Below are 19,250 nucleotides of genomic sequence, written 5' to 3'. Positions count from 1 at the left end.
CCGTCCTGGCAGGCATCCCAGGGCAGAGCACACACACGCGAGGCTCTGATCGCAGCAGGAGGTTTCTTTAGAAAAGCGCTTGTACCAGGAAACCCTCACTTCCTCGTCCCATCTGTGCTGGGAACAAGCAAGAAAACCCACCCCAAGCCCACACTGCAGCAGCCTCCCTGGCTAGGATAAATCAATGCAGCAGCACAGATTGATCCCAGCTGGGTCCACGCTAGCGCTCAGCGAGGAAGTCATGCCACAGCACAAAGCCATGTTTCCTTCTCAGCCCTGCTGCACCCCAACCTGAGGAGCATCTCAGTTTATCTCCAGAGCTTTTGCTTCAGAGGAGGAGGTTGGATCAGGAGCGTGTCCTCCCCAGCTAGGCACGTGGGAGGTTTTGTATGCTTGGTTTGGATGTGTTTGCTGGGGAAGTGAATCTGAATTGATCGAAGTAAAATGTGTTTTAAAAAATCTGCCTTAAAATGAAGTCCAAATCCTACCGTTGCCCCTGCAAAAGCTTCTCTGCTCCGGCAGCTCTCCTGGCCTGTTTGTGCTCTCTCCCTGCGCTGCATTTCTGGACACATCTGCAGAGGATCATGGTTTCCACCAGCTCTGCTCTCCAGTATCACTAGCAGGGAAAGCAAAACCAGGTTGTCAACAGCCACTCAAGTGTCAACATGGCAAAAAAAAAGGGCTGGTGAGGCGGAGTGAGTAAAACTGGAAAGCTGAGAGACCTTGGTGAGGACATCCAGGCAGTCCAGGGCTTGACGCAGCAGCCTCCAACGGTGCAATCTACTCTCAGGATCTCATCCCATCCTTTAACTGGGATGGCTCTTTAGGGCAGATTTAGGATGGAGCCTGGCTAGCTACCTTTAAAAGATTGGTCTTTTCATCTGCAAACAGCCCTCTACTCTCTGCCTCCACTGAAGCTCAGGTTGTGTCAAAAGGAGCTGGAGACATCCTGCTCCGAACACCCTGAACTGCAGCTCCTGGAGTTTATAGCAACAGTCCCCCTGCTAAACCCAGCTCCTGTTTTCACTGTACACCAATAAAAGGGCCACATGATGGTGGTCAGTGACAACATGGGTTTCTCCACCTTTTCCTGCCTCCTAGCTCTCCTGTTACGCTCTCGTCTTTGGGAGGACACTTCACACCCTAAAAATATTATCTTAACGCACAGAACACCTCCACCCCTGCCAGGGTCCTTACTTTTCAGCCCATCCCCTTCGTTATGGCAATTGCTGCCTTAACGCAGACCTTCTCCCACTTCACGACCCGGAGAGCTGCTCTCCAAACTAGCACGGAGTCCCCAGAGCCCAGGACTCAAAGAGCTGGCTGCACGGCACAGCCTCCTGCCCCTCCAGGAGCAGATGGGACCTCCCCCAGGTTCGGGCTCAGACAAGGGAGTATCATCTGATCCGTTTCTGAGGGCATGACCACACCAGCATCAGTGGGACCCACGGTTTGCAAGGGCACCCTCTGCCCTGCCCAGGGAACGCTTGATCCAAACACCCTTGGAAAGAGCCCACTGGTTTTCCACCAAGGCACCTGGGTCCCCTCCTCACCCATGAAGGGATGTCCATGTCGGTGTCCAAGTTCACCTTTCTCCACTCCAGAGGATGCCACATCTGGATGCCACGAAACCTGCTGGATCAAGAGTGTCACCTAGTGGCAACAGAGCTGATAAAGGTTGTGTGATCCCACAGAGACCCCACGCACTTCCCACACAAGTGGGACCCTACAGCCCTTAAACCTCCAGGCTGCAGTGACAATAGGCCCTTGACTGCCACCACGCCTGGGCCACAGCTGATGAGCAGGCTCCCCATGTCCACATGCAGCCCATATGCTGAGTATTTGGGGTTGGTTTTCCTTTTAGTAGCTCTCCCTCCTCCTCCCAAAATTGAACGCAGCAGAAAGCTAAAGGGAACCATCGCTCTCCCATGCCCTGTACCCTCCTGCGCTGCTGTCCCGCCTGGTGTCCTGGTGTAAACGGCCTCTCCCTCGTCAGGACTGAGGAGCCTACTGCCAAAAACCAGACAGGCATTGGAGCACTGAGAAATGGAAGTCAGAACTAATTTATTTAAGAAAAAAAAAAAAAAAATAAAACAACAAACCAACCAAACTTGTAAAAAGGAGGGGGAGGCATCGATTACAAGCTCTGGAAGCTCTTGTCAGGACAGCGCCAAAGAAATCAGCTTTATACAACAGAGAGAAAAGGGTAGCAGGAGGGGCCCAAAGCCGTCCCCCCACCCTGAGACTCCCCAGACCTGCATGAGCAGTCCCCTGCGAAGGTACCTGGGCATCCCCGCACTCGTCCCCCTTCTCCCTCCACCACCATTAAAGTGCAGCAGGGAGAGGGAGGAGAGGGGCTGGCTCCCACCCACACCACCCCAGCGTAAGCCTGCTGTTGGCCTTCCCCTGAGGGCCACGAAATGTGAAGCCCCAGCTCCCTCATCCCCAGGGAGCTCCGTGGTGGCCCCGAGGACCAGCAAGGTAAGGGGTCTCACCACCACGGGTCCCAGCAACCTCACACACACAGCCCCAGAGGCACATCCTGGGGCAAAACACTCCCCAAGAGCTACCAAATACCAGGGGGTTGGGGTTGAAATAAGATCCAGTGGGTGCCAGGAGGAACAGTGCGTCCACGCTGAGCCCACGCATCCTTAGGCAGGCAGGGCAGATAGGAGGAAGCAGGGATGCTCCTAGTCCTGCACGCCCCAGGAAAGATGTGCATCTCCTCTGGGACTGTGGAGAGGCTGCATCCCTTCTTCCTCCACCCCAGGTACGAGCCGTTTACAAGAGAAAAAACCCAGAAGGACTCAGCAAGGGCTCCACAGCAGGTTCAGGAGCCTGCAGACAGCCCCTGGGGAGCCCAGCTCAGCTCTTGCTCTCAGCCAAAACCCCCTCGTCCAGGTTCCCGCTCCTCTCAATATATTATTACTATTATGTGCAAGTAGTTTTGCATCAGAAAACCCCGAGCCCTCCTCTCTCGCCCTGCAGCTCCAGCCCCACATCCACCCCTCAGCTCTGTTTGTGCCTCAAAATGTTCATCCAGCCCTGGGGGTGTCGTGGAGAGCAAAGCGTGAGGGTAGTAGCTATTAGACAGGAAAGACTCCACCACCCCCCTCCCTCCCCAAACCCCGGCCCTCTCCCTTTGCACACACCCCCTGCCCGCGCCACCGGCTGCAAGGACAGTCCACAAGGGCCAGGTCACTCGTCGCCCTCCTCCTCGTGATGGTGGTGGCTGGAGGCAGGAGGTTCTTCTACCTCCTGTTGGTGGTGGGCATAGTGATGGGGGCTAGGACCTTCAGCGGGCATGTTCTCCTCTGCGTTCAGGTAGACGTTGAACAGGGCTCCCTCATGGCTCGGCTCCTTCCCACAAGCCTGGCAGCTACAGTGAAGTATCTTCTCCACCAGCTTGTCAACCCTGGGGATCTCGTCGTTGCCTGGACAGTCCAGTGTCACCTGGGTAGAATCACAGAACAGTCAGGGTTGGAAGGGCCCTCTGGAGCTCCCCCAGTCCCACCCCCTGCCAGAGCAGGGTCACCTACAGCAGTGGCATAGGACGGTGTCCAGGCGGGTTTGGAATGGCTCCAGAGTGGGAGACTCCCCCACCTCTCTGGGCAGCTGTGCCAGTGCTCTGCCACCCTCAAAGGAGAGAAGTCCCTCCTCAGGTTGAGATGGAACTTCCTATGGTCAAGTCTGTGCCTGTTCCCTCTTGTCCTGTCACTGGGCACCACTGAACACAGACTGGTCCCATCCTCCTGGCACCCTCCCTTTGGGTATTTACAAGCATTGAGAAGATCCCCCCTCAGTCTTCTCCAGACTAAAAAGCCCCAAGTCCCTCAGCCTTTCCTCATCAGAAAGATGCTCCAGTCCCCTCATCATCTCCGCAGCCCTTTGCTGGACCCTCTCCAGCAGTTCCCTGTCCTTCTTGACCCAGGGAGCTCAGAACTGGACACAATACTCCAGAAGTGGCCTCACCACGGCAGAGCAGAGGGGGAGGACGACCTCCCTCCACCTGCTGGCCACACTCTTCTTGATGCACCCCAGGACGCCATTGGCCTTCTTGGCCACCAGGGCACATTGCTGCCTCATGGGCATCCTGTTGTCCCCCAGGACTCCCAGGTCCCTTGAAGGATGAGGAAACAGTGAGCATGCAGATTCAATGCCCGGACGGCCAGCCTGCTGCAGGCAGTCTGTCCTGCCCCGTGCCCTGCAGGGTTGGGGTATTTTAAGCCAGAAGTGATGGCTTGCTGCCTGTACAGACACACCTCCACAGTCAGTCTGCAAGGCAAGAGCGCTCTGGGAATGTCTCACAAGTTCACAAGCTGCAGAGACGCCGGGGAAAATGCACGGACTCAAGCGGGACACTGCTCCCAGGCACTACTGGCACAGAAATATTGGTGGTAACTGCAAAGGCCACTGACAAGACATGTTGCTGAGCATCTCAGATAGTTTGGGCTAAACCATCTGCCCAAACATCTGAGCTGAAAGCAAAGCACAGAGCTGAACCCATCTCCCGGGGTGCCCAGGCTTGCCTCGGAGGCAGGATTTATGGCTCTGCCAGGATCAATGGTGGCATGAAACTGTGAGGTCTGAGGGTGAGCGGCAGATGGGCTGTGGGAAGCACTTCTGGACATCGAAGAAGGCAAGAACTCCCAAGTGGGAGGAGGTGACAAAGGGAGTGGTGGAGAAAACAGGCACGCGGGATGAGCACAGGGATGAATAATGCAGGGACTGACGGGGGATGCTTCTGCAAACAGAGTGATAAATGCATCATTCATCACAGCAGTCACGTTGCTTCCAGCAGCCCCTTCCACCCAGGCATCTCGGCAGAGTACAGTCACCTGAGAGACCCTGGAAGGAAACTACAAGTGGGAAAACCGCAGGGAAGGAGAAGGATTTGCCCTAAAGTGGTGGCAGAGCAGAGCTGAGAGCCCCTGAGTGAGACCCCGCAGGAAGAACCGTGGAGCAGGCAGGGATACTCACAATTTCCCACATGGACTGGGCTGGCATGCAGGAGTCGCAGTGAACCAGGGACTCTGTGGACTGAGGGAAGGTGTTGGGGACGCTGTAGCTGAAACACTGTCCCAGACAGGCCCTGCAAAGACAACAGAGGGATGAGAGCTCAGGGGAGCTCCCTGCTCTTCCCAACAAAAACAGAAGGAGATTTGACCTTCCACTGAGACAGACAGAAGGCAGCCGGGCAGAGGGAGGACATTGTGCCTGGCTTCTTGTGCAAGTGACAGTCCCCAAAGCCACTCTGGTGCCATCTGTAAATGGAAATCAGCTGCATCCAGCTCCACACTGAGGGTGGATCCGTACCTGTTCTGGATGGACTTGGACTCGCAGCCACTGTGCCCCACAATCTGGGTGATGTTCTTTGCCTCGCACCACGCACTCTTGTCTGGGAAGAGGGCGAGCTTGTTTATGGGGGGCGGTGCGGCCAGGAGCAGCGCTGGGAAGAGAGCACCAACCACAAACCATAACATCATGGCCAGCTCTGCCAAAATCCTACAACTGGAGACAGAGAGCAAAGCGTTAGCAGGGAAGAAAACAGGCAAGCTGGCCCATTTCTCCAGCTCCATGGCAGTTCTTGGTTGCAACAAGCACAGGTATGTCCTCCTGGCATGTTGGTACTCACACCTCCCTCCACGGCCAGGGAGGCTCCCCAAAACACCGCACAGGGAGCGGGACATGCTGCACTGCCTCTTCCCTGTTCAAAACAAACTCTGGGGCAGGCAGACACCTGCATTACTTCTCCTGAGCTTTGTGCCAGGAGCAACAGCAGGCTTTTCATCGTTTCCCACCCAAAGCTGGGCTGGAAGAAGTTTGCAAAACAAAAGCATCACCACCACGGGTCGAGCCAGGTTGGAGAAGTTGCGGACTGCAGAAATGTTTTTATTTGAGGAAGGAGCACGCTTCCCCGCTTCCTTTTCTCCCACCTTAAAAGCCAAAGCTGGCCTCGCCGCAAGCTTTCCCAGAGAAAAGGGATCACTTTCCCGGGAAGGAAACCCACTCTCCTCCTAGAATTGCACAGCAGGTGTCGCTGCAAGGCAGCAGCAAGCAGGGAGACTTGGAAACCTCCATCCAGAGGCTAGAAACCCACAGAAAAGACCAATTCGGCATTTATTTTTATAGAGCCACTCCAGCAAACAGTTACTCTGAGGATGGAAACTTGGTCTGCAGATGAGGGGGGTCTTTTTAATATCAAGCATAAACCTCGCTCACAAAGGTGGTAGGCCGAGAAGGTTACTTACCACCCCCAGAGAAATCCCACGCAGGGTTTCCGTGGAGGCCAGCTGTATTCCGGAGCCAAGGTGCCTGCACTAACACTCCCAATCACTGGGGAAAGGCAGATGGAAAAGCATCATAGAAATAGGGAAATTTTTTCCTTTGTGGGGTTTGGATGGAGTCATAGTCTAAGGCAGACATTTATACTTTCTAAAATATTTGTTAGAACCATGTTATTTGTTATTTCCTTCTATTTATTTATCCAGACGAAGATCCAAAGCCCACACTGGAAAGACTCCTGTTGATTGCCGTGGCTCCTGGGCCCAGCCCTCTAACGCTTGCTGGGGAAGGAGAGGAAAAATGCCTTGTTTATCAGACGCCGGTGTCAAGGGTGACTGTCTGTGCTGGGGACTCCCAGCCAGGCGTTCCCCCCAGTCACTCAGTCTATCTGCACAGTCTTCACCAACACATCCTCAACTGGAGGACCACCACATTTACCTAAATGATTGAGAGGGCCAACTAAGCACCTCTCACAACTCCAGCTCAGATATTTTAAGGTCATTCTGAGACAGTGGGGGTTGACCTGTTACCCCTTCACTGAGCCCAACCTCTTGGATCTAAATCAAGAGAGAGCCAAGAGAGAGATGCTTCCCAACCCTCCATCCCACGGAAGCCAGAAAAGGGCATCCTCATTCCCTGGCCTCAGAATCTCTGGAGGAATCAGGTGGGGCCTCTGCTAAATTTTCTTATTTCCTGGTCATAGACAAACCATAATGGTATAATGCAGCAACACCTTTACGGCCTTCCTAATCCTCCCAGCACTTGTTCATGTGAATCCCACAGGTCCCCGGGGAGAATATCTGCACAAAGCAGGGTTTGCAGGTCTTGGTTTGGGATAAGCAGAGGGTTTTAGCCCCTGAACTTGCACTGTCATTAATGAGAGCAGTGTGGTTAAATACATTTGTCCTGAAGACAACTCTTAGGGTTTACTTCTGCTCCCTGATTTTTTTTTTTTCCATTTCAGTGGGGGAATTCTGCAATTTCTGCGAAGAACACAGCTAAGCTGCACACACACACACTTGATTTGCTTGGCTTTCTGAAAGAGCATCCCTCATTCCTCAAATGCCAGCGGCTCTGTGCTGAGGAATCCCGCTCCCAAAGGCAAGTCCGAGATCAGAGCTGGGATGTGACCCAAACAGCAATCACAACCCCCCGGGGAACAACCGAAATTCCTCTGGAGTCAGCACACAAGTTCACTTCCACATGCCTGATTAGAGAGCAATTTCCTTCTTTCCAAAGAAAGGTGGTGGCTGTTTTTTTCCCAGGTTTCTATGCATCTCTACCCAGCGGCAAAGAGGCAAACATTTCTGTCTGCGCTGACAGCCCTGCTTCCCTGGGACCTTTTTTTTCTTCCTAGAGGGAGGTGTTCAACAGAGAGGTGTCTCTGCAGCACAGGTCAGAGCAGACCCATCGCCAGAGGCATGAAGAATCATCCCCGAGCATCTGGGCTCCTGTCTCCCTCCGATACTGAGAGGAAGATGAGTGAGGTTGTGCTTTGCTAAAGCACAGGACCTGGCCTGGATTCAGGAAAGCACTTAAACATATGCTTAAGCCCTCTCCTTTCCTGAGCAGGGATGTCTTCGTAACCGGGGCCCCTAGCAGCACAGCCGCTGGTCTGGTTTGCAGAGGGGCAGTCAGCGAGCAGGGAGAGACGGGTATCTCTACAGAGCTGGAGTCACTGCAACTTTACCCCATTCCTTCAGGCACTCCGGTGCTGAGCACTGCTATCCCTTACTCATTTTAAACCTTGAACAGGCCACATCCACATGGCGTTTTCCTTCTCCCAAAAATGCCCTGGAACCCACAGGTCCACATTTCTAGTAAGTAACAAGGTTTATGCCAGTGCCTAGGAAAACATCTGATGCAGCTGAGTTTGGGAGGGAGCTGGGCCTGGAAACAGCCTGCTCGCAACTGCGGCGTGTTCACTGGCATAGTTCAAACCAGTCATGCGAACAGAGCTGCCACTAAAACCATTCATCTGACAGCAGCCACAGGGTCGGAGACAAAAGCACCGTGTTCCTTCTCCCCCCCGGCTGGGAAGGGAAGGGAAAAAAGGAAGACAAGGCACCCGAGCAGGTTTGCAAACTCCCGATTAAATAAAGGCATTGAGCACATTCCTCCGTGACAAGCTAAATTACACGTTGCAGCCCCTAAAGAAACAAGTGTGTGCTCCCCAGCGCTGACCCCGGCCCCGGCCTGCTGGCGGGAGCAAGCACTTCCCCGCACACAGGGGCTTCTTTCTCTTCTTTGCACCAGGGGAATTTTTTTTTTCTGCTAGTCAAAGCTTTTCAAGCAGAAAGTTCAGCTCAGTTCCGGCAGACCCATCAGCCCGTGAGGGTCTCCCCCCTCTCCCTCTGCAGGGAACCGCATGGCAGCTTCCTCCGCCACCCCTTCAGCACGCATTTGAGAAATCAAATGACTCAGCCCTTGAGCCTGGCACATCCCAGACTCCGGAGACAAACAACTTCTCAGCACACGCACAGCTGCAGCCTTGTGGTGAGCGGCCCCGGAGTCCTTTTCCAGCCTGTCCCCATGGCCAAGGAGCTGAGGGGCAAAATGTCCAAGGCTGATGGGTCTCAGCTGTACCAGCTCAGCATCCCTTCGAGGCCGGGAGAGCCCGGTAGGAGCCCTGCCGAGGGCTGAGACTCCCATGAGCTGGTGGCAGCACGCTCAGATGTTTCATGTCACCTAGAAGAGCTCCTTCCTCCCATCCCGGCAGTCCCAGGGACTCTCAGGAGTCCCACAAGCAGGACAGTCCCCGCCAACGCCTGGAAGCAGCTGGGAAAATCTACATGGTTACATCGGCTGGAGGACAATCACGGGAATTACCTCGGAGGCCACGTTCCCACCATCCAACCCACAGCTGTTCCCAGCCATTTGGAAACCAAACACTTCTGGAGGAAAATAAGAAAGATCTAATCAGTTTTACCCTCTTTTTCCAGTGGGAAGTTTACACCATAATACAAGACAAGTCTGCAGGTGGACGTGGGGAACATTTCATGAGTAGTTTATATTTATAGGTATTTTTCTTATCCAGGACCTTGCAATTTTGCCAAACACATAAAAACACAGACACGGGTATATTGTGCTCATGGCCACACACACAGCATCCCAGGTTCTGAGAGACAAGAAATCCCTAAGCTTTACAAACATTGCTCAAAGCCTGCAAATACCACACAGGAATAGCGTCGGCTCCGTGCTGTAGCTAAGGAAAATGAGGTATGAAGCTGGGAAATGGCCTAACCTCAGTGCCTGAATCAGTGTGAGATGCGTGAGATCTCAGTGAGATGGACAAGGAGAAGGTTTCAGCTCCTGGTCTGGATCAGAGCTGAGACCTCCACCTTCCTCTCCTGCCTCCCCAGACACACGGCTGTCCTTCCCGACAGATCCAGCTTCCTACCCAGCCCAGATCCCAACCTACACCACACCAAGCCGCCAAGAGCAACCCCAAGTTGGCATTAGACACAAATCACAGCAGTACCGGGTCCTGCCTTTGTGTTCAACCAGTTATTTGTGCCATTTTGCTGAGAAAAGCTGCTGCACAGGAGAAAAGGAAGCCCCAAAGACGTGCTGCTGAGTGCACTGCTCTGTGCCTCAGTTTCCCTTCTTGTAAGACCAGAGACAGGGGAGTGTCGTACGCCGAGTGAGCTGACAGGTGCAGAGAGAGTGGGAAAAGCACAGGGAGGTCTTTGGAGTGCCAGACTTCCTTCGAGGGAAGAGGCTGCCTGGGGCAGGAGGGGAGGAATGGCTGCCAACAGCCCTTGCCCCACACGATGAGGCATACGTTCCTCGATGGGAAGGTGTTTGCGGGAAACGCCATGCTGCAGGGCAGGCAGGAGTCAGGCCGGGACATCGCCGTGCGGTGGGGGAGTCACACAAGGACACTGTGCTGCAGGGCAAGGGGGGGTCGCTGCCTGCAGAGGAGAAAGCTCTGCAAGTTGGGTGGGATCACTCCTGTGCATGGAAGCGGCCAGGAGCCATCTCTCTTGCAAGTAGCTGTAAACACTAAAAGGCAGTTGGTTATTTAGGCACTGAAAAGGAATCAAAGACAGTAAGTGTCTGATTTGGTGGCAACTGGAAAGAAACATGTACCTGTCCCTGAAAGATCCAGAGCATGGGTCTCCTTAGACACAGGATTTTGTCTAAACTTCTGAACACTACAGGGAATCTCCTCTTCGGAATCTCAACTCAAATAATACTTGCTTACATGGGATAAAAACTCTTATGGGACAGCGTCAGTAGGAAGAGTTTAAATCTAAACTGGGAAAACCTGAAAAGTTGCTGTGTACTGAAAAAAAAAATCAAAACAACTTATTTTATTCAATACTTTCCCCTATTCAATACTCCCCCCTTTTTTGAAATTTGCATTTAGCTAAACCTTTGGTAGCTTAACATTTTTCAATTTGGTTGCAAAAAATCTGAAGTGCAACATTCTTTAGAGGACTCTACTGTTGTGCCTGCAGTAGCCCAAATTAATCTGATCAATGTCACAACAGTATCGCCAGAGGAGAGGGAAGAGAACTACGCACTGAAAATGTCTAGAGGTAATTCTTCAGGGCAGCAAGACAGATGAGTGCTTAACTGAACACAGAAGTCTCTTCTGAGCTGAGAGCTTCAGTCTGGCTTTGCTGAGCTGCAAAATCTGGGAAGAAATTGCAAAAAGAATAAAAAGGAAACTACCGTTGGAAGACGTTTGATATTTAACACGCACAAGAATCAATCCTAAAAACTTTTTGATAATGGAGCAAAAGCCATGTCATTTCTCACTGTGGATCTGGCTGTCTCTGCTCCTTTCGAAAGCAGGACATGTTAGAGCTTCCCTTTCTGTAACGTATTAATTTCCACTCAAGCATGGTTGGGCGATTCGCAGAAATAAAGCAGAAATAGTGAAAAGCAGTGCAGAATTTTTAAAGCCCTCTCCCCTCCCCACTTTGGCCAGAATTTCAAAAGACTTTGGTACATTGGGAGTTTAAATCTGGCTTCTAAACCATGCACTGAGCACTCAAGAAACTCATTTTATGCAGCTGGAAAAAAAATCCAAGCTCCTTTACCTACAAAAAAGCCATTGGAAAGCTACCTATGGACTTAGATAGGCTTAGAATGGGGTCCTAAAGGAGCTGTGCTGGAAAAGGGGCACACTAATGGCCTGTGGAGGAGGCAAGAGTCATATAAACAGTTTCTGGTAATTTATTTCAATTGCTCAATTTCTTCAGCATTAAGAACAATCACGGCCAGGAAAATGCATCAACCTAAAGCACAGGAATATATCCCGGTCCCATACCACTCTCCATTCCCTCCCTTCTTAAAGCACCTGCTCAAAATGTGGGGCTCTGCAGCCCCTAAGAGCAGCGAAGCAAGTGGGATGGGAGCAAGGGTCAGCCGTGCTGGGGACCTGGAAAACAAGCCTGGTACTGGCCTCCAGCAGCCAGCAGTTTTGGGGAGCAGCAGAACTGGGGTGCCTCGGCAAACTGGGAAAAGGGAGAGCGTGCAGGCTCCATCTGAGACCCTGCACAAGGAAGGACTAGTCTGCAACATGCTTTGGCTAGAACAGTCCCCAGTGGTAGGTCGTATCCCAGTGCAGTGCAGATAATATGAAAAATAGGCACTTTCAAACACAGCTGTTAGCAGCATTTCAGCCAGAGGCCTTGCTCGCATGTCTGGACCTGAACAAGGCTCGACTCCCTCCCGTGTTTCCCCTGGAGCTGGTGTTTCCCACACAGCCGTCCCACACACTTGCCACTGTAGAGCAGCCAACCGGCACGGGCAGCACTGTCAGCCCGGCTGGGGCTGGGGGTAGCGGCTGGACCTTTGGCCACGCAGGAGGACCACGGGTGTCCAAACCTGGACCAGGGATCCCAAACCCTTTGAAAATCCCATGCAATAACAACGCATGCTGCCCTCCAGCTGGACTGCTCTCTCTAAAGCTGTCTCTGACCCCTGCGAGCAGCCGTTTCCCACCCAGCGTGGAAAGGGGCTCTGTTTTTTCCTCCTCCACAGCTTCACTAATGGGGAGCCTGACCACTACCGCTCGCTTGTCGGCATCTCCCCAAAGCACCCGGCTCGCTCCGGAGCACATGGTCACACCGTTTCCCCTTGCAACTGGAGCTACAGCCTCTCCCTCCTTTTTCAGTGAAAACAGCTTTCATGGGGCTGGTGGTAAAATCCACACCGCCTCTGGGAAGGGTCCCAAGAGTCGTTCACTTTTACCCGCATTTGATTTGCACACAGGCACCAGCGGTTTCCCCGGGGAGCGCTTTCTCCCAGCAGGCCCAGTTCTGCTTTCACTTAGAGTGAGGTAAACTGGGACCGGCTCCTCCGAATGACTCCACTGGTGCAAATGAGATCAGAATCTGGCACCGCTTGTCTTACTCAAAACAAGCATAACTGGAACCAGATAAAACCAGTTCTAGTACATAGTGGCCACCAGGATTATTATTTTTTTAATTTAGCACACACGCCGCGTAAGGCCATCGTGCAGTCAGAGATGGAAGTTGTCTCAAACGCCAACCACACTGGCTTTCGGCTTGCTCGGTCATTCATTACCAAACTTGCATAAAACATCCAGCCGTGTCCTACGCGGCGGGGTTGCGCTTGCAGGATCAGGTTCCCAGCTGCTGGAGCAAGAGGTGGAAAGAAGGAAAGAGAAAGGGGGTTGTGGCTGAAGCCAGGGATCTTTCAGGGAGGGTTCAGGGTCCTTCCTGCCGTTTCCCCCTCCCTTTACACACATTTGGGCCATATCCTGGCCACAACAGCAGAAATCCAGTCGACTTGAGTGCTGTTTTGCCCTCTTGTTTTAATCTCTGCTTTACACTTCACCGCGCTTCTCAGTTTTGCCGACATAAAACCCAACGTCGGTGTTATTTACCCATGGCACTGACTGCAATATCTCCAATACCGAAGCATAAAAACATGTGGCACTGCGGGGCCAGAGGCTTTTGGGGGTAATGTAACAGCTTGTAGCCCAGTTGGTATTTTCAGTTGCTACCAGAGGTGCTGTGGGCTGTCCTCACTCTTGACATTTATGCAGTCTCTTCTAAAACTGCAGGATTGGGCCCAATAACCACAATGAAATCAAACTGTGAACAGAATGCTGGTCTTTTCCCCTCTCTGGACAAGTGCTCTGAGCTCTGTTATCAGAGAAGAAGGAGGTTTAAGCCACATCTGTGAGTGACCAAAGCGAGGGACTGATCCTGACACCATTTCCAAAGCTCAACTCTAAAGGATTGAAATCTTGGCTGGAATGGGGGTGGCGGTCCAGCCCAGCTCCACAACCGGTAGAAAGCAGTGTTGGTTTGCTCCGATCCCACCACTGAAGCTAATTTATGCCCAGGAAAGCCCTGGCCCCCACCGCCCCATGTCGCTCCCTCCCTAAACAGCACTGCACAAGCAACAAAAGGTCTGGGAAACGGCAAGCACAGCTCCTGCAAGTGCTAGCAGGAGGCGCGGAGGACAGGCCACCCCTCATTCCCACCCCGGTCCTCCCCCAAAAGGATAATTTTATCAGCCATTCAGGTTTTTAAGAGTCTGATTTGAGCGGCTGAGAAGTTTCTTTGCCCTAAGCTGTGCTGGACCCGCCGGCACTCTGGTCCTTGCTTTATTGCAGGAGATCTCCGAGCCTGGGTGACTACAGAGGAGGGTGTTTTGTTTTCCAGCAGACTTCAAAAATAAAAGAGAAAGAGCAAAGCCCGAGGATGAAGCAAGTCCCGGGCTCTGCATGCCCAACGGCCACCACAGCTACGATACGGGAGCCGGCAGAGGTATTGCTAACACTTTAGTGGGAACAGCACACAGCTCGGGGAGAAATAACTGCCCAGGAGTTTACTCTGCTTCTCGGGCAGGTTTCCCACGACTGCACCAGCTTAAGATGACCTCGGCAATGCCAACACACACTGCGAGCAAAGTTACTCCAATATGTGCAAGTCTTTAAGGCTACTTTAAAAGCAGTTTGGCTTGGGGCCCTATCCTGCACTTCCTTAGGCACCCAACATTCCCTCCAGCTTGACTGTTTTCCTCGCTCCGGAAAGACGCCCGGGCACTCGGGAAGACTTTGCTTGTTCGCCCTTTTTGCAAGACCGCAAACTCCCCAAGCTGGAATTCAGCGCAGAGAGGTCAAGCCAAGAGCCCAGATTCTTCTCAGGGCTGTTTGCAAACACTTGGGATTTTTATACTGAAGGCAAATTCCATTTCCCATCCTGCGGTTTGCAAATTTGAGGCGAGCTGCCTCTTTTGAGATGGGAGACTGCCTTCGAAAAGCAAAAGTGCCAATTGTATACAGCTGATTTTTGGCTGGTTGGACATTGCAAAGAGGACATCAAGTTCTTAGGCTAAAAATACAAGGGAAAATCTGAGCCTTGCCATATCACTAGGATCCTTCCCACTCATTTCAATAGGGTGCAGATTTTTCCCCAAAAAACCCTGTATGGCAAAGCTATGGTGCCCCGACTCCACAAACACTTTGCACTAGCTGAATTTAGAATTTGATGGTGTTAATCCTATACCTAAAAGTTAAACCGTGGAGGGAGCATAAGTTTCTCATACGAGTGCCCTTGTGAAAGAAATGTTAGTGGGCAATAAGGGATTGTCCAGATCAACTCTAATGCAGCCTGAAAATGGGCTAAAGCATGTTCTGTCCCCAGAACATCTCTTTGAGAAAAAGAGAAATCCCCACTGTGCATAAAACACAGAGATTATTGTATATAACAAATAAGAATTGCCACAAATACTTAGACAAACTTAACTATGTTATGACTCAAGAAACAGGTAGAGATATATCAGATATAAGCCTTTGTAAGATTCCCGTAAGCACAAAAACTATTTGCAGGATAGAAGGATGTAAATTCATCCAGTGCAAACTTTTCGAGTAACAAAAGTTTACTGCATCGCCATCAGGAAAATTTCCTTCCTTCATGATACCCAAACTACTACACGTCCTCCAGCACTGCAGTTAATCGATATACTGAACGTTCCCATTCTTTCCTCAGCACTTTTGTTCGAAACCCAAAATCGATGGGAAGGACTCTGTACCACAGATGTGCAACCGATAGAGCACAGCTCCCCATATCCTATTCTTTTATTTTATTTGAGCTAAAGCGGTGGTGGAAATAGTTTAACGATTGCACACCAGATCCCCCCCGAAGTCCGCCTCATCTGCAACTGATTTTTGCCCGTGGCAATATTCTCATCCTCCCGGCCATCAATCAGCCGGGGTGGGATGGGGGGGGGCGGGGGGGGGAAGAATGGAAGGGAGAGGAAAAGAGGCGGAAAATCTGGTGCTGATCAGCGGCGGAGAAAAAAGCAGCAGGTCCGCAGGGCGGAGTGGTGGAGGGGACGCACGGACACACACGCACACACAAAGCCAAGGGTACTCACCACCCAGGCGACGGCGGGCACATCCCATGGGGTGCGGGGCGGCGGGCGGCTACAGCCCCGCGGTGCCCGGCGGCTGCCGCATCCTCGGCGCGGCGGCCCCCGGAGGAGCGGGGCGGGCGGGAGCCGGGAACCGGGAGCTTACCGCTTCCCTCCCTCCCTCCTTCCCTCCCTCCCTCCTCCCGGTGCCGGGCTCCGGGCGGTGCCGCCGGCCCCGCCGCTCGCTATTGCACAATCGGGGCGGGATGGGGGGGGTGGAAGCGAGAGGAGGGGAAAGGAGGGAGGGACGGAGGAGGGAAGGAGGGAGGGAGGGAGGGATGGAGCCGGCCCGCCCCGCCGGTGTATGGAGCGGGACGGAGAGCCCCGAGCAGCCCCCGCCGGCCGCCCCCCGCCGCCGGTGGCCGAGGAGCGCTGGAGCCCCGACGGGGCGGCCCCCGGGCCGGGCAGGGAGCTCACCCCGCTGACCGCCCGGCCTGGGCGAGGAAGCACCCGCCGAGTGCTAAAAACGAAGGGGGAGAGCCCACTGGCAACAAGCATCCGTCAAAACGACTTGGCTATAAAAGCAAAGCTGTGTCCGAAGGTAACTTCCCAGCGTTTGGTCTGCAGGGACGTAAACGAAGTCTGGATTTGGCTCACTGAATGCAAACAGTTCCTATTTAAACATAATACTTGCTAGAGAGTGCTTGGGGTAGAGTCCTAGCAGCAGTGAAGACTTGGGGAAAGTTCTCCTCCAATACCAGAGAAGATGGGTTTCCCTTCTTTTTCCTTTTTCCTTTCTTTTCCCTTTCTCCCTTCCTTCCTTCACTCCTTCTTTCCTTTCTTCCTTCCTTCCCTCTTTCCTCCCGTCTCTTCCTTTTTCTTTCTCTCTTTCACTTTCCCATTAAAACACTAGCAGCCAAACACAATCCCAGCGAAAACCCCTATTCATCGCTATCTTTCAGGTACGATAACTGGTGGAGAGCGGAAGGGCTCTGTTTCTGTAAAGGCGCAATTAATCTAATGGAGGCCTCCACATTAAACGCTGGCACAGCATTACCCAAATCAAAAGATACCTGCGAGGCTTGGATGAGCTTTGCTGGCTTCTCTTTGTGTGAAGATTTGCATGGAGATCAGAGAAAGCAGGAAGAGGAGACGGGAAGAAAGCAACAGCGGTGCTGAAAGCAGCGTTGGTAGTGCCCTGGCAGCGGTGCTGGGGAGAAGCTCGGAAAGCAAGCTTTGGGGCTGGGTGTTAGATGAAGGAGGCTGGAGGCTGCCAGCGAAGGAACAGTTTCCCGCTGCTTGGTTCTTTCCAGCTCCGGGACAATAGGATTTTGTAAATAGGATGGCAAAAACCTGCTTCCATCATCACTTTCTTATCCTGCTAGATGCAACCTACGCGGTCCCAAACTGCACTGAACTGAGCAGCTCCAAAGGGCCAACAACAGACAAAGCAGCAGCCTTTTGCCATGACCACATACCCCATCGGGAGCCCAAACTCTAACCTCCAATTTTTACCCACTGCTGAACTTGGGCTTTTGACTAACCTCTACCTACTCCCCATGGCCAGCATGACCAGCAGCGAGGTCCTGCCCGAGAGGCAACATTATTCTGAATAATATAACAAGTGAAAGAGGCTTGGGAGCAAGTTCTCAGGTCTGTGGATAAATGAGGAAAAATAAGATGTAGACACAACTAGCTACAAAGTAATAGACCATGGGCATTAAGGTGGTGAGGCACTGGCACAGGTTGCCCAGAGAAGCTGTGGCTGCCCCATCCCTGGAGGTGTTCAAGGCCAGGTTGGACGGGGCTTGGAGCAACCTGGGCTGGGGGAGGTGTCCCTGCCCAGGGCAGGGGGGTGGAACAAGATGATCTTCAAGGTCCCTTCCAACCTAAACCATTCTATGATTCCGTGATTCTAAGGCAAAATTCACCCAAGTATATCAGGTCCATGATTCAGTATTTTGATGGGTTTTGTGGAATCCTCGGCACCGGGCTGTGATGACTCTGAGTGGAGCGCCAGGCTGCATGCGGAGATGTGAGCCAGCACGCAGTTCATTCACTGCTTCCTACTATTCATTCGTGTTCCAGTTCTGTAAACAGCCAAACAGCAGAAAAGGGAAACACGGCAATCTGTAAATCTGGGGGTTGGGAGGCACGAGGAGCAGAGCTCAGGTTTTCTGGTGTTGGAAGAAAGAGGCAGAGGTGCCGTGTGACAGAGCAGGCTGGCTGGAGGATGAAAGAAGCTGCCGAGAGGTTGTCAAAGCCCTGGGCCAACACTGTTCCCCTGCCTCTCTGGCAACACGGTATCACAGCCAGAACAAGGAGTGAAGACCTGATGCCTGCAGATGTCATTTGGACAGACACTGGCTCAGGCACGGGCTAGAGACAACCACTCCACAGCTGGGAGCGGACGGGAGGGAGAGCAAGGAGGCAACACAGGCAGGAAAGGAGCCGTCCTCTCCAGTCAGGTCCCTCACCCCTAGCCAGGGTTGCTGGCTTCAGCAGCATTTTTAAGACTCTTGCTCCACATTGCCCCCTCATTTACCACCTCCCGCTCCCCGCAGGCTGCAGGAAGCTTGCTGTCTGCTCCTAAAACACCCCTGCCAAACCATGCTGCTGTTTTCATGCCGAGTGGTGGGACATGTAGTACGACACAACTCTCCACTCTACCCCCGATGACAGCCCATTTCATCAGCCCGTTGTTTTCCACCACAGATAGACACCATATGAAAACACAGGTGCACAGAGCCTTGCCCAAAACATCCACACACCCACCTATGTCTTCCCCCTCAGCCCTTTCCCCTGCTGCTGGATCACCAAGGCTTTCGTGCACTGAGACACAGCAGAAACCTGCTCTCTGGTCTCCAGGAGCTTCCCTCCCTCGCCCGCTGTTGCTGTTTTGGGCCTGCTGACAAACGCCCACAGTGCCAGGGGCTCCCCGCTTGTCAGGACAAGACTAGGAACTGTGGGCGTGAGAATTAAAAGGGTGTATTTGTAAGTTAAAAATAAAACTATTCCTTTTACTTGTGTCTTAATGCAGATTCCAAGGCTCCCTGCCCATAGCTGGATGCTAGAAAACACATGCAGCTGGGAAAAGAGCGAGCGAGCAAGAGTGCGTGTGTCTGCGAAGGGCTGCAGGGAGCAACGAGGGGGGAATTGCCCTTCACAGATCCCCACAGCTGCGCCCAGGCTCCGTCTCTCCCCCGGCGACTTGTGTTTTGTTCACCATTCCAGAGACATACCGTATAGGGTCCAAAGAAGCACTCTCAAGGGCTAAACCCCCTGGCATGATCCACGAGGGACTTGGGAGACATGTCTGGGTCTGGCATGGACCACCCTGCTCCATCTCACACCAGTCAATTCACTTCAACTCTCTGCATCTCATTTGCAAATGGGTACAAAATCGTATTGCGGCTCCCTGGAATAAAGATGGCTCTTTATCAGCTCCCTTCTCTCACCAGATCGTCACCTACTGGAGTTGAACTCCTGCTTCTTCGATCCTAAATAAGCCCTGAGACATCTCCAAGATAACAGCTCAGGACCTCAGATTGTTGTGTGTAAGGGCATACGTGCTCAAGGTGAAGGGAGCGGTACTCAAGCCAGGAGACAGAGGAAAATGT

The 19,250-nt window shown here is 52.7% G+C and overlaps 1 protein-coding gene across 2 annotated transcripts; it reads right to left on the bottom strand.

Annotated features, from left to right (window-relative positions):
- Positions 1-2,047: 2,047 nt before the first annotated feature.
- Positions 2,048-15,810, bottom strand: LOC309679976 (neuroblastoma suppressor of tumorigenicity 1). 2 transcript variants are annotated; one of them, XM_082493448.1, is made up of 4 exons: positions 15,655-15,810; positions 5,317-5,511; positions 4,981-5,092; positions 2,048-3,453 (listed from the first exon to the last, which is right to left on the bottom strand). In XM_082493448.1, exons 1-4 carry the CDS (start codon positions 15,675-15,677, stop codon positions 3,199-3,201), a joined length of 585 nt encoding a protein of 194 aa, XP_082349574.1. In that variant the 5' UTR covers positions 15,678-15,810; the 3' UTR covers positions 2,048-3,198. The 2 variants fall into 2 exon arrangements, with proteins under 2 accessions (XP_082349574.1, XP_082349575.1); XM_082493449.1 differs by lacking the exon at positions 15,655-15,810 and adding an exon at positions 10,815-10,902.
- Positions 15,811-19,250: the final 3,440 nt, after the last annotated feature.

Source organism: Vanellus vanellus, assembly GCF_965231255.1.
Source record: "Vanellus vanellus genome assembly, chromosome: 20".
NCBI classification, from domain to species: Eukaryota; Metazoa; Chordata; class Aves; order Charadriiformes; family Charadriidae; genus Vanellus; species Vanellus vanellus.
Note: the sequence above shows the minus strand (reverse complement) of the source record. Positions and strands in the feature narration are given on the sequence as shown.